General features: G+C 42.0%; 1 protein-coding gene across 5 annotated transcripts in view; it reads left to right on the top strand.

Moving 5' to 3' along the window:
* The window catches only part of LOC108573011 (dystroglycan-like), a 189,184-nt gene extending 176,736 nt beyond the window's left edge, over positions 1 to 12,448 (top strand). For 4 of the 5 annotated variants that reach the window (XM_017935365.1, XM_017935364.1, XM_017935366.1 and 1 more), the window contains exons 3-15: positions 2,213 to 2,422; positions 4,782 to 4,910; positions 7,129 to 7,257; positions 7,368 to 7,739; positions 7,823 to 7,915; positions 8,409 to 8,897; positions 9,488 to 9,993; positions 10,077 to 10,272; positions 10,332 to 10,493; positions 10,569 to 10,805; positions 10,880 to 11,069; positions 11,153 to 11,833; positions 12,018 to 12,448. In XM_017935365.1, the coding sequence (XP_017790854.1) occupies positions 2,213 to 2,422; positions 4,782 to 4,910; positions 7,129 to 7,257; positions 7,368 to 7,739; positions 7,823 to 7,915; positions 8,409 to 8,897; positions 9,488 to 9,993; positions 10,077 to 10,272; positions 10,332 to 10,493; positions 10,569 to 10,805; positions 10,880 to 11,069; positions 11,153 to 11,833; positions 12,018 to 12,241 (3,618 nt within the window). In that variant the 3' untranslated portion in view covers positions 12,242 to 12,448. The remainder of the gene's footprint in view (positions 1 to 2,212; positions 2,423 to 4,781; positions 4,911 to 7,128; positions 7,258 to 7,367; positions 7,740 to 7,822; positions 7,916 to 8,408; positions 8,898 to 9,487; positions 9,994 to 10,076; positions 10,273 to 10,331; positions 10,494 to 10,568; positions 10,806 to 10,879; positions 11,070 to 11,152; positions 11,834 to 12,017) is intronic. The other variant, XM_017935368.1, reaches the window with a different exon arrangement.
* Positions 12,449 to 13,705: the final 1,257 nt, after the last annotated feature.

A 13,705-nucleotide genomic window follows, 5' to 3' on the forward strand; every position in this document is an offset into this window, starting at 1 on the left:
TTCCTTGGAATAACAAACCTCTTTTCCTTTCACGAAGGATCGCTAATGCCAAAAAAAAAACAAATTCCACGAGCGTCCTGCAGAAAATTCTAAAAATTCTCCCCACAGTTTTTTTCCACCTACAAACTTTTAATCAATTCCACAAACTTCCAGAAGCTTGAAAAGGCTCGCAGCAATGAAAAATTCCCAATTCTAGATGCAGAAGCAACAGATTTCAAATTTCCCCTTTTCTCGTCAGTTATTCCAGCGAACGAAGCTCGATAATCCGCGTGTAATCGGCGCCGCCTGCAGTTAGCCTCTTTTTACTCAGTACGTCGTCGATAGGCGTTTTATTTTCGCGATAAAAAACCAAGTGCTGCGTCCTCGACCGATGGAAATAGCCGCCGCGGTTCGAAAAAAAACGAAACACTCGCAGCTTTAGTCGTCGACGAACTCCGAAGGAAAAACTCACATTTGCAAGATCTAGATTGTCTTGGACGTCGTTTGCAGTAACGCGCATAAATCTGTGAATAATTAAAAAAAAAAAAAATTGAACTTTTTAAAAATCTCGTGTCCCAAAATTTGCAAACTTTTCGCTGTTAAATTAAACGTTTAAATACCTATCGTTCGGAAGATTCCTGCAATCTGCACGAGTTACGCAATTCTGTTCGACCATTCGACGTTCTAGAGTTTGCAAAAGTAATACACAGATCGGTTTTAGCACGAAAACCAGGAGATAAACCGCACATTTCGCTCGGGAGTGTCTGAACGTTCATTGAAATTACCTTGAAGCAAGCAATTGTTGACTGAACGAGGCTCTAAACTGCGAAATCTCAAACCAAGGACTAGGCTTAGAGAAGCTAAAATAAATATTCGAGATTCTAAGGGATATCCAAGGATCAGATTTAATTTCCTCCCACAGAGAAAATGAAGATCGCTCGAAAAATCGTCTTGTAACTTTGTCAATCTTTTGGTTTTACGAATCTAAAGTATCAAATTTTTCAGTTTAATTTAATTTTACTAAAAAATAAACACGGTATGTAATTCGTTTGATTGCAATCGTTAAATACAATGGTTTTCTGAGACAAAAGGAGATTATTGTCAGCCTACGCAAGTTATTTTACGAAGAAGATTAAAGCTTGATACTTTGTAGACACTTTTTGATCCTCCGTTGTGCTTCTTATGGTTAATCCTGTTGCTTCCAGCGTCAGATGCTAGTGTATTGTTAGAAATACCACGGGAGGAACTGGAGGATAGAAGGTTTTATTGAAAAATTTCTTGTCGCCATATTTTCCGAGATATTGCATTTTTATTGTAAATGAAATTTTCATGCTGTAGCTACAAATTTTCTGTGGTTAACAGGATTTACAGGGTTAAAAGGGTTAGTTGACACTACAATTAAAAATGTAAAAATGACCCATTAGCAAATTTTCCAAACAAAAAATTCGTTTTTCATAAAATATTGTAAAGTAATATGACGATTCACCGGTGGGTCATGTATGCAAATAGTCGGCATTCGATGACCCACCAGTGGGTCACACCGTCTATTCGATCCTTTTTGTCATCCATGATGAAATGACCCACCGATGGGTGACACCGTCTATTCGATCTCTTTTGTCATCCATGATGAAATGACCCACCGATGGTCACATTGAATCTTTTCAGTCATCTATGTTGAAATGACCCACCGATGGGTCACACCGTCTATTCAGTCTCTTTCGTCATCCATGATGGAATGACCCACCGATGGTCACATAGAATCTTTTCAGTCATCTATGTTGAAATGACCCACCGATGGGTCACACCGTCTATTCGATCTCTTTTGTCATCCATGATGAAATGACCCACCGATGGGTGACACCGTCTATTCGATCTCTTTTGTCATCCATAATGAAATGACCCACCAGTGGGTCACGCTGTCTGTTCATCCATGCTGAAATAACCCACCGATGGGTCACACCGTCTATTCAGTCTCTTTCGTCATCCATGATGGAATGACCCACCGATGGGTCACACCGTCTATTCGATCTCTTTTGTCATACACGATGAAATGACCCACCGATGGGTCACACCGTATATTCGATCCTTTTTGTCATCCATAATGAAATGACCCACCAGTGGGTCACGCTGTCTGTTCATCCATGTTGAAATTCGCAATCTTGAAAAACTGCTAATTTCACCTTCACTATTCTCACCTAAAACATCCTACAGAAACGTACAATTAAAATTACAGCTGTTCGATCCAAACCGGAATAAGCTTCTGCGATGGCTCTACTGGAAGGACTCAGAGTCGACCCTATTGGGCATCCCAACGAAGAAGGACATCGGTAGCCATCTTTTGAGCGTGAAAGTGATGGGAAAGCACGACGACACAGCGAAGGACCTTTTCGTTGTCCAAGTGGTCCCGGAGAAGCACGAGGAATTGAAGCACAAGGACGGAAAGGTAAGGTGCTTGCTTGCTTTCGTCTGGCCAGAAGCTCTCTTCGAGCATCGTTGCCAGGCTTATCGTTAACGACGGAAGCCGTTTCGTTGGCAACGATTCAAGCGGATCCTGGACGGACAACAGGTACTCCCTTGGCTTGCCTCCGCGAGGATTAATCGCAGGATTTGTAACCTGTCGACTGAAGTTCCCTGCTTCTTTCATTGATTCCCGTGAATACACTTCCTTTGCCACGAAAATCCTTTTTAAAGGGCCGCATTGATAACCCTTTGACTGCTGCTTACTCGAACGTGAAATGATGCAGCACTGATAGTCACTGTTCAAGGAACTTGTTTGGGATTTAAATTGGTACTGTACAAGGTGTTGTTCAGAAGTTTGACGAGTTCTATCGTCGATACGGTTTGAAATCTCCAACTTTTACAGCTGTAAAATACAATTCCGTCTGTTTTTTTTTTTAATAGATTACCCTAGTTTTTAATGCACGAATCGATGCAGTTTTTAATTCTTTACAAGAGAAGGTTGGAGTACTTTTGCCAGAAATTATTAATTTCGGGGATTTTTAAATTTAGATTCTGATCTCAGTCAAAGGGTTAAATGAACGCGTTTAAAAGGGACGAAGAAAGCAAGGAACTTAATTTTAATACACTTGAGAATAAAAATGAAAATAGACATTGCGTCGAGATAGAAAAGAAGGAAAATGAAAAATAGACAATAGAGATAAAAGAAAAAGGAAGTAAAAAAATAGACATCGTACTAAGATATAAAAAAAATATTCTTCACTATAAGAGGTATTTTTTAAATTGGAATTTATTAGCGTAATTAAAATTTCATAGGAAGCACTTGTTTGAAAAGCGCATAGAAATATTGAGATTCGTCGTCTAACGCGAAATCGCAGCTGGGAAAAAATTAACAAAACACATTGGCGGAGTGAACAGAGGAATCATCGATCACGATGACTGATCATTGAGTCACGTTCATCCGAGTCGCTAAACTCGGCCAGGCCAACCGAAGCTGTTAATGAAGCGGCAAATCAATTAGCCCCGTTAATCGGTTTCGTCGCTTGATCGGGCAACAAGCATACCGGGGTTTGACTTTTGCGACACGCCGCGTCGATCATTTTAATCGGATCCCGGCGATTTTCGGAAGCTCGATAATTAATTGGCCCCGAATGCCGCGCGCGCTCTCGTTAAATCGCCCGACCAAATTATCTCGTTTATCTTGCGCCAGCTCGAATGAAATCGGTCACGTCCGACGATCGAACGGAACCGGCACCATTTTTGAGCCGTTTAACTCCGATTAATTAAACGTCCAAACTCGATTTTACCCGTGGACGCGCGCGATTTCGCCGCGCGCGCGGTGATAACAAACCGGGGGAATTTCATCAACCACCGTTCAATGCCATTTGGATTTTGCGAACTTTGGGAGAAATTTTTATCGCTCGTCGACGCGGTGAAAATCTTTGCTCGTTGCAGAGATTAATGGTAATTTTTCAATCTTTCTTATCTGATTTATTATTTGTTACGAAACAATTGTTGCGTAACTATTTATTATGAATTAACTAAAAATAGGATAAAATTCCCCCTACTTTTTGAATCTTTCTTCATTTCTGTGAGATATATACTTGTACACTAATTTCTTTCTCTGCTATAAAATTAAGAAGAGAGGATCCTTCAACCCTTCAAAAAGTTGCACGTAAAAATTTCCAAACTCTACCTTCTCTATCCTAAAAGAAAAAAAAGAAGAAATCGTTTAACCCTGCAAAAAATTGCATATAAAAATTTGCACACTCTACCTTTTCTATCATAAAAAATTTAAAAAGAAAATTGTTCGACCCTGGAAAAAATTGCATATAAAAATTGGCACACTCTATCCTTTCTACCCTAAAATTAAAGAAGAAAATTGTTCAACCTTTTAAAGAATTGCATATAAAAATTTGCACACTCTATCCTTTCTACCCTACCACAGAATTACAAGTATAACACGTAGAAGCTTAAAATTACGAAGAAAATGATGAAGAATTTACCAAACGAAAGCAAAGGAGGATAAGTATGAGGAAGATCGATTAAGGAACAAGACGATTTATCTGGCCCGCGTGTATCGTGGGAGAAGAAGGCGTAGCCGCGTGCCTCGCGATTGCATCGGTATGCCGCGTTTAAATCTCGTCTGAGAAATTAGTCTGGTAGACGCTGTTGATTGATGCCAATTGATGGTGGACCGCGTGTCGTGCGTCACCAGTCCTGCGGTGTTGTTCGTACGATCGTCGGGATCGGCCTTAATTCCTCGCGTTTCACACACTGACACCGTTCGACTCGCGATCCTCGCTACTGGCCAGCCAACTGAAATAGGACGTCTCTGATTTTAGACACACTGCAGCAAAGGGGAAGAACAAACGCTGCTGACGATACTGCTGAGCACGAGGTTCGACAACCTCATGCCTTGCACAAGGGTCAACGCCATTGAGAACCTGGCTTCATTTCTGGGACTTCACGTGGTACTGTATCAATTGCACGATTTTTTATTTTAAGTAGATCGTTGTGTCGAGGATGGTAGATGGAGGAGTGCAGAAAATTTGAGGTATAGTCGCTGGAAGAAATGTAATAGGGTGGTTAAATCGTGAAAGTATAGTCGGTGCAAGAAACATAATAAGATGGTAAAATCGTCAAAGTATAGTCAATGAAAGAAATATAATAAGATGGTAACTTCGCCAAAGTATTACCAGTGGAAAAAATCTAGTGAGATTGTAAAATTGGCCAGGTATCAATGTACAGTCGGTGGAAGAAATGTAAGATCGTAAAATTGTCAAACTGTAGTCGATGGAAGAAATATAGTAAAGTCGTAAAATTGGCTAGGCCTCAAGGTATAGTCGATGGAAGAAATATACATATTCGAGCACGTCGTTTAAATTGACAAAAAAAAAAGGAAGCTGAGAAATTAAGGGCTTGAAACCAAAGTGAAATACACCTTAGCTTCGATTCAAACCCAATAGAAAAAGTTAAAACGCCCACCCTAGGTGTCGCTGTATCAATGGGCGGAGCTTCAACGTAAGACCTCGCTATATTTCTTCCACCGACTGTACTCTCACTGAGATACCGATCTACTAAATCCACTCTCACCGTATATTGATTATAAACTATTACAAAACTTTCCCAATTACCCCATGAATTTTCCAACGAATTTTCTTCGTTAGCGAACTCCAACCGCAGATAAAAGCGATAATAAATACTTAACAGTTCGTTCCTTGACCCATAAATTAACCAAAGAAGAGCAAACTTACGATCGCTACGCGCGCTAAAGCACACAGTCCATGAAATTTGCAAAAACCAAAGCTAGACAGCACGGTAGAACTTTTTACAACCGATCCCGGAAACTACCACCATAGCCATAAAAAAATCACCGTAAAACTCGAAACCCGGGGCTCTTTTTACACGCAATATCAATTGTTTTCGTATCGCGAATCCTTAATTTCCCGGCGGTTTGGTCAACAACTTGGCAAAAACCGCGGGGAGAATTTAATTGGAGGAAATGTGGAAGAATCGCCCGGCTCGGGACCCGGAGGTGTCCCAATTTTCCGCGTGCGGGAGTATAACGCCATCTCCGCGAAGAATATTTGATAAAGTTTGCTGTGGGCTTCTTTATGAGCGGAAACTTTACGACGTTAGGGTGGCCGCCGGCGTGGAATAGAAGATGCATCGCGGTCTCGACATAATACAGAAAATGTTCAAGTTTTAAAGTATCCCTGGCTCCTCAGCTTCCGGCGAGCATAAATTGGACGCCTTTGAGGGCGTCGCGTTTTTCTTCCCTTCTCTTTTTTATTTTTCTTTTGCACCGGCGGAATTCTTAATTAATTTAATCGTCGCGAAGAAGAAAACACCGCGCGTTACTCTTTATACACACGATTCTTCTTCTTCTTTTTCGTTGTGGCGATAGTTTAGACGAGTCAGAATCTCATCTTCCTTATTTTCCTCGCTGCACGCTGTCCATAGTATATTTCAACGGTGACACTGTCCAATTTTTTCTTCTACCTATTGCCTGATACTGCTTGGACGAATGAAGTTTGCAGTTTTTATGGCGGCGCGTTGAGAAACACGGGCTTGCACGGAGTATGAAGAATGCAAAGTGTATTTCCCCGAGAAAATAGGGAAGAATTGTGGAGATTTAATTATATCCTCGTGTTACCTGAATTTTCACAGTTTTTACTACTATGTGCGCATTTTCGCGGGGAAATTTCCCGACGTTTCTCTTTTATCTCGATAAATTTCCACGCACAGTGGAACGTGTTCCGGAGAAGAGAAAAAAGCGTCGGCCGCGAGGATCGACTTTTTAGGTCGCAGTTACCAAGGGGAGGAATATCTCGGAAATATCGCGGGGGAATCTCGAAACGAGACGAAGCAGGGGAAATTGCATCGTCGAAAGGAATTCATTTCGTAGGGAATAATCGATACGGTTACGTAAATTTAATCTGCCGCCCATTCACGATGATTTAATTACCTCGCGCTGAACTTTTTTCACCCCACCTTCCCCTTTACTGCCACTTGAAAATCTATTTTCCCCGTGATTAGACCGGTCTCCGGCGTAATTGAAATCGAGGAGAACAGGCATTTTCTGTATCCACCAGCGTTTCCCCCTTTGCAATACACATCCTCTCCTCCTCAGTTTTCCTCTGCCAGAGATAGGGTTGCGCGATTCATTCCAGCTTGTTTGAATTTCAGAGCGCGTTCTCGATACACCCGCAAAGCGCCAAGGAGAACCTGAACGCCGATTCCTCCGTGTTGCTCAGCGGGCCAGGAAACGTGAAACATCGTAAGGATAAGAAACATCTGACGGCGATTCAGTGGCAGGTAAAATTTTCTCTCGCCGATTCTCCTTCCCGTAAAATTCCAAGTAATTCCAATTTAAAAGAAAAAACGTGAATTTTGGATTAAACGTTGGATTATGATGGGAAAAAAAGGTCGGCTGCGACGGTCACTTATGGCGACACCAGACTGATTTGGTGAAACACCTGCGAGAGCAAGCTAAGGACGGCACTCTGGCGGAAGTGATGCAGCTTCCGGTTCTTCTATGGCGCGTGACGACGGAGTCGAGCTTGTTAGTCCGGAATAGAAGAGAGGTCGGTTCCGGAGACTATGGTAACCCGGACGATTACGGTGGTTACGATGAGTACGACGACGAGTACGAGGATGGAGAGGAATACGGCGAGGATGGCGATGACTCGACAGCCCAGCCAACTATTATACCGGAAACGAACTCTGCTAGAGGGAACGCGGGAGTGGAACAACATCCTCACAGGCATCATCACGGCGAAGGACAGATCGATTGGAACGTATGTTGTTCGTTAAATATTCCTGTAACAATAGATGTTTAGTTTGTGTAGAAAATTTTTAACACGATTTACATTTTCCTTAGACCGAGGAGAGCGGCAGCGTTATTCCAGATGTGAATCAAGCGAACGTATTGGAGAGTGGAACGAATAAAACCAGTACAGATGCCACGACCATCGTAAGTATCGATGATAAAATCGAGCTCTTTTCTGAAAGAAAGGAAAAGATAAGAAAAGAAAGGAAAAGCAAGAGAAAAATATTATACGCTATATATATAACCGGCTTTCGTTGAAAATTCTTATGTCTCTGTCCTTCATTCGCCATGCCAATCGCTTAAGGGAGTCGTTGCGCTTAAAATACTTTAGTCTAGCTGTGGGTATCTGCGTGTTCAATGCCGACTTTATGCCATATTTCTTTGTACACCGTTTTAGACGGTTATCGATCGATGTATAGACAAGCACAATCGTTTATTGCAAGATGTATAACCTCTGTCGTGAACGATAAACGAAAACCCGATAGAGAAAGAGAGAGAGAGAATAATCTGATGTATTATTATATATGTCTCTCTTTTTTTTACATACTTCGTTTCGTACATCTTCTTCGCTCCCTTCATTAATGTAACTAACAAAGTTTTTCGTGCCGTACAATCGCATCTACTAACGATTTCGCAGACAACAACCACTGAACTTACATCACCACCACCACCATCAACAACTCCAACAACCACCTCCATCACCACCACGACGACTACATCAACTACTACGTTATCATCACCATCAACAACAACATCAACCACCACTCAACAACCGTCACCGTCAACTACGGCCACTAGTACCACAACAAGCACAACAACGCCAACAACAATAGCAGATACAACAACGGCAAGCATCATACCGACAACCATTCCAGCAACGACTGAAATACCAGCAGAGAAGCCGGGGACCACGGAAGAAACGACGAAGAATACAAGATACACGGAGAACGAATCTCTAAACGTCTCATCCACTATACCAGAACTCACCACGATCCCTCCTTCGGTAATAGTTCCTCATTCTAGCACGACCACTACTACCACCAATGGAACCACACCTACCACCGTTATTATCGAAAGGACGGAAACGGATGTGACCGGTGGTACCATTAATGTCACCACGGAAGAGGTAAATGCTTCGTTGCTTCGAGCTTCTTCGTTTTGTACGATAATTTCATGCCTACCGCATAGAGTCGATTCACGTTAATCTGTCGCTTTAGTACGCCAAAACCAGTGATAGGTCAGAGGCCCACCTATAATGCCATCTTCCTACCCCCTCGCCGCACACCTTTCTTGTGAAACGTTGCGAGAGAATCGTGCCGAGTATCTTACTCGGTGTGTTAGTCACCGAAGCCCGCGTGTGGACGCTGGCTGGCTGGCGGGAAAGTTAAGCGCAGCTTAGCGGCGTAATTTAATACGGCGTCATGCACAGGCTTGGAACTTTGGAGTAGGGTTGTAATTCATACGAGCCGTAAAGCAAAGCGAGAAGGAGGAGGAGAGTACGGTGTGCATTGTGCGTGAGAAACCGGCCAAAACAAACGTTTCCTCCTCTCCATCTCTTGTGCTGCTGCTCCGTGAAATTTATATTCAACGAGATAATTTGCACGATTCTCTGACAACGGTTCCTCTTTCTGATCACGAGATTATCCTTCTTCTCATTGAGACACTACGGTTAAGAATGATTCGCGTTATTGAAACGTTATTCTTTTTCAACTTCAGCCAGTGGAACAGTCGTCGGTGTCCTCGACGAAACAATCCACTACACTCTTACCGATCACTGTACCTGCAAACGCCACGAATACGTCTACAATCACCACACTCGTCATGAATACCATCACACCACCCACAACGACCACACAAATGAGAATAATACCTACTACCACAACTACCACTACCACTACCACCACCATGGCTCCGACAACCATTAACGCAACCTCTACCACGACCACTACCACACCGACAACGATCAGCACTACCACTGAACTGCCCAGAGTTACCGTGGAGACCGGGATTTCCAACTTCCCGCCTAAACAAGACAGAAGACTGAAGAAGATACCTGTCACAGCTGGAAAACCGTTGAGCTACATCATACCTAGTAATACGTTCAGTGATTTCGAGGATGGAGATACCAGGAATCTGAGATTGAGTTTGTACCTGCAGGGTGCACCTTTGAAAACTTCCCATTGGCTTCAGTTTAATCAGAAGACTCAGGAAGTTTATGGACTGTAAGCGTCAGTCTTAGATGTTGATCGAAACAGTCTGTATAGGAATATATTTGGAGTTCAACATTGGTTATTTTGTTATACAGGCCATTGGAGAATGATATTTCTACCTGGAACTACGAATTGGTAGCTGCAGATAGCGAGGGACTGAATGTGACAGATAGATTGGATATTCATGTACAACAGCATAAGCTTAGTCGCAGTGTTAATCATGAATTCAGTATTTATTTGAGGCTCGATAAACGTACCGAGTTTCCTACGGACGTAGACTGGCAGCTAAAGGTACATTTTTGTTATGATGTTAGGTTAGGTTAGTATGTTTAACTTGTGCTATTTTATAGGTAATTCGAAGCTTATCCGAATTGTACGGAGATAGCGACACCAGGCATATCACTGTTCGAACGGTCGATATTGATCGCGATCAGGCGATTTTCACTTGGACCAATGATAGTTTACCTAGGAGCAGCGAGTGTCCCAAGGAATACATCAACGATTTGTTGCATGTAAATATTAATTGAACGTATTGTTATTATTTTAAATATATTTTAAACGGTCTAATTCACTTTTTGTGCTGACAGGTCTTGATGGATAGAAGTGGCGATCCTAGTTCTGCGCTGAGAGAAGTTCTCCAACCCGAAATGAGAGTAAAACGAGTGGTCTATCAGGGTATTGGACAGTGTGAGGACATGACTCATCCAGAGTTACCAAAAGTTTCTACACAGGAGCCTAAATCAAACTACCCGCCATTACCGAGGAACCAAGTGGACCTCGTGAATGCTAGTGTCGGCCAGTTACTTGTATTTAAAGTTCCAGAAGTACGTTGTATTATTAACAAGGAGGTGTATGATAAAAAAATACATATGATTATCAATGTATGTAATTATTTTAGGATACTTTCTACGATGTAGAAGATGGTTCCGCAAGAAACATGCAAATGTCTCTGCTGACCACCGAACGTAAGCCTATCCCACCACAGGAATGGCTGCAGTTTGACAGCAAGAACCAAGAATTTTATGGAGTGCCAATGCATAGAGACGTAGGACGTAAAGAGTACCAATTAGTTGTCACAGACAAAGAAGGTAACCTAACAATCTAAGCGTAACCTACCTTCCTAGCTAAGCGTCACAATTTTGTCTACACAATTCTTTTAAACTCGTCACAGGTGCAAGTGCTACAGATGGCCTAGTCGTTGTGGTTCACCCTGCTCCCTTCATGGTCAACACAGTGGAATTCTCCATGACCTTAGATATCCCTTACGAATCATTTGCTCACTCTGCCCTCCAGAAGCGTAACTTCATCGAAAAACTCCGTGATTTATATCAGGACAAAGACACGAACGCTATTTCGTTGTACAATATATCAAATGGTAGCACAGTGATCACGTGGCACAACAGAACCCTCCCTACCTTGTATTGCGCTAACGACGAAGTTGCCAGATTGCGATCTGTGCTCGTAAAGAGCGACAACGATCGCCGATCAGTTACGGATGAGGTCCTAGAGATTATGGGCCCGAAATTCCCCGTGAAACAGATCACAGTGATACCCATGGGTATCTGCGTTGGCGAATTAACAAACGTTCACTCGCCTGATAATCACGCTCCACCGGTGGACGATTCCACTGCGGTTGGGGCGTTCCACGATGACTATCTCCTCACGTTCGTCCTGCCGGCAGTAATTGTCATCGTGATGATCATCCTGACGGGTATCGTTGCCTGCGTATTGCACAGACGAAAACGCAGCGGCAAGATGAGCGTCAGCGATCAGGACGACGAGAGACAGAGTTTCCGTAGCAAGGGAATACCGGTCATATTCCAGGACGAGCTAGACGAGAAGCCTGATCCAGGTAATTTTATGCACCCTCTGTAGTATTAAATCAGATATAGCTAATCCTGTTTGGTGATAGAGAGGATGTGTTAATTCTGTAACTGAAATTTAAATAACAGAGCACCGATGTAATCTTGATCCATTAAATCGATGGTAGCTCTGTCATTTTCAATCGCTACGAACAATGTTTCATATTGTTTCAGGCAATAAGTCTCCGGTTATTCTGAAGGAAGAAAAACCACCACTACCACCTCCGGAGTATCAAAAAGCTGAAGATGGCGCGGACGTACCAATGCTGCCAAAGGAAAACTCCGAAGAGCCGTACCAACCACCGCCTCCGTTCGCAACGAATCGCGATACCAATCGTCAGAACCGCCCTAAACCCACTCCAACGTACAGGAAACCGCCCCCATACGTACCCCCCTAACAAAATACGGTCCATTCACCGACGCGCAAATATATGCTAGCGATGCTCGGAGACTCCCCAACACACGCGCAAAACCAAACGAACAACCATCAGAAGAAACCTCAGTTTGCCGTTAAAGTCGACAACTGTGGACCTCTGAACGTATACAACAATCTTAAGTAAAAAAAAGGAAAAAAAGAGAAAAAAGAACAAAAAACAAAAAAAAAATACACAAGGCTTTCGTTCGTCCCAGTATTCGATCAACAGATATCGGTATCACGTAACGAGAGAAGACGAAAGATCGTTTCGCGAGAACTCACGCCAAAAGTCGCGCCCACTTCTACTTACTTTGTAATATTATATGATATGTATACTCATTCGTCGCTATTTATCCGCGGTGTATTAACGTATTTAAGGGAAGAGAAATACGAGGGGAACAAGAGTGGAATGTGAAAACTCTCGCCCCTCGGGTTTCTTTTTGTTTCTTACTTTTATTATTATTATTTTATTTTTCTTCTTTTTTCTTCTTTTTTTTTTTTTTTTTTTTTTTTTTTTTTTTTTTTTTTTTTTTTTTTTTTTTTTTTTTTTTTTTTACAGTTTTCTAGGGAGTGTATGGGATTACAAATCACGCGTTGCCTTTCGTAACGAATTCAAACTGTAGAAAGAAAGAGAGTGAGGGGAGAGAGAGGGAGAAAAGAGAGGAGAGGATAGAGGAGAATGATTCACTTACTCCGGCGGGGTATAAGCGGATATTTTAGGTTTTAGGTTTACGAGACTCTATAGAACCAGCCAGTCGTTTTAGGGGCGAGATTGTATTTTATTCGATGATGAGACGATGATGTGTATATGCAGCAACGATACTCGTTAATATTTCAGTAATATCAGTGCCATTTTTTAAGCAATAAGGGTATCCTGCTGTGAACGATGAAGAAGAGAGAAAAAGGAACACGTACTATAATGGTTCTACGACTTAACATGGTTTACTGTTATACAAAAAAGAAAAAAAAAAGAAATGGTCTCCAAGTATCAAGGACTATCGACTTAACGAATCTTACAACGTACCTACAACGCGTAACGCTGCCAGATGAAAAAAAAAAGAATAAATAAATAAAAAATAACGACCGATCGTCGAACGAGACGGTTTTTTTCATCGCCAGTTATATTTCAAGCCTCTTTTCTTTTTTATACTGTCCACGTGAGTCGTGCAAGAGGATGAAATAATATCAAAATAAGCGCGAGAAAAAAAAACGAAGGGAATTTCAAGTGTTCGGCGATTTTTATCGAACTGATTCATCCGACGACCGGTCTACTCTGAATTAAAAACGATTATTAACGTTAGGGAGAAGTGTGGAATTTAAAAAAAAAAATAAAACGTAACTTAATCAAATGTATCTGTTCGCGCGATATGCCATTGCAGAGTGACAGCAAAATGCTTCCATTTGGCGCTGTAGGCCATGCAGAATAAAAAAAAAGGAAAAAACTAAT

The sequence above is a fragment of the Habropoda laboriosa genome, unplaced genomic scaffold (assembly GCF_001263275.1).
Source record: "Habropoda laboriosa isolate 0110345459 unplaced genomic scaffold, ASM126327v1 scaffold102, whole genome shotgun sequence".
Classification (NCBI taxonomy): Eukaryota; Metazoa; Arthropoda; class Insecta; order Hymenoptera; family Apidae; genus Habropoda; species Habropoda laboriosa.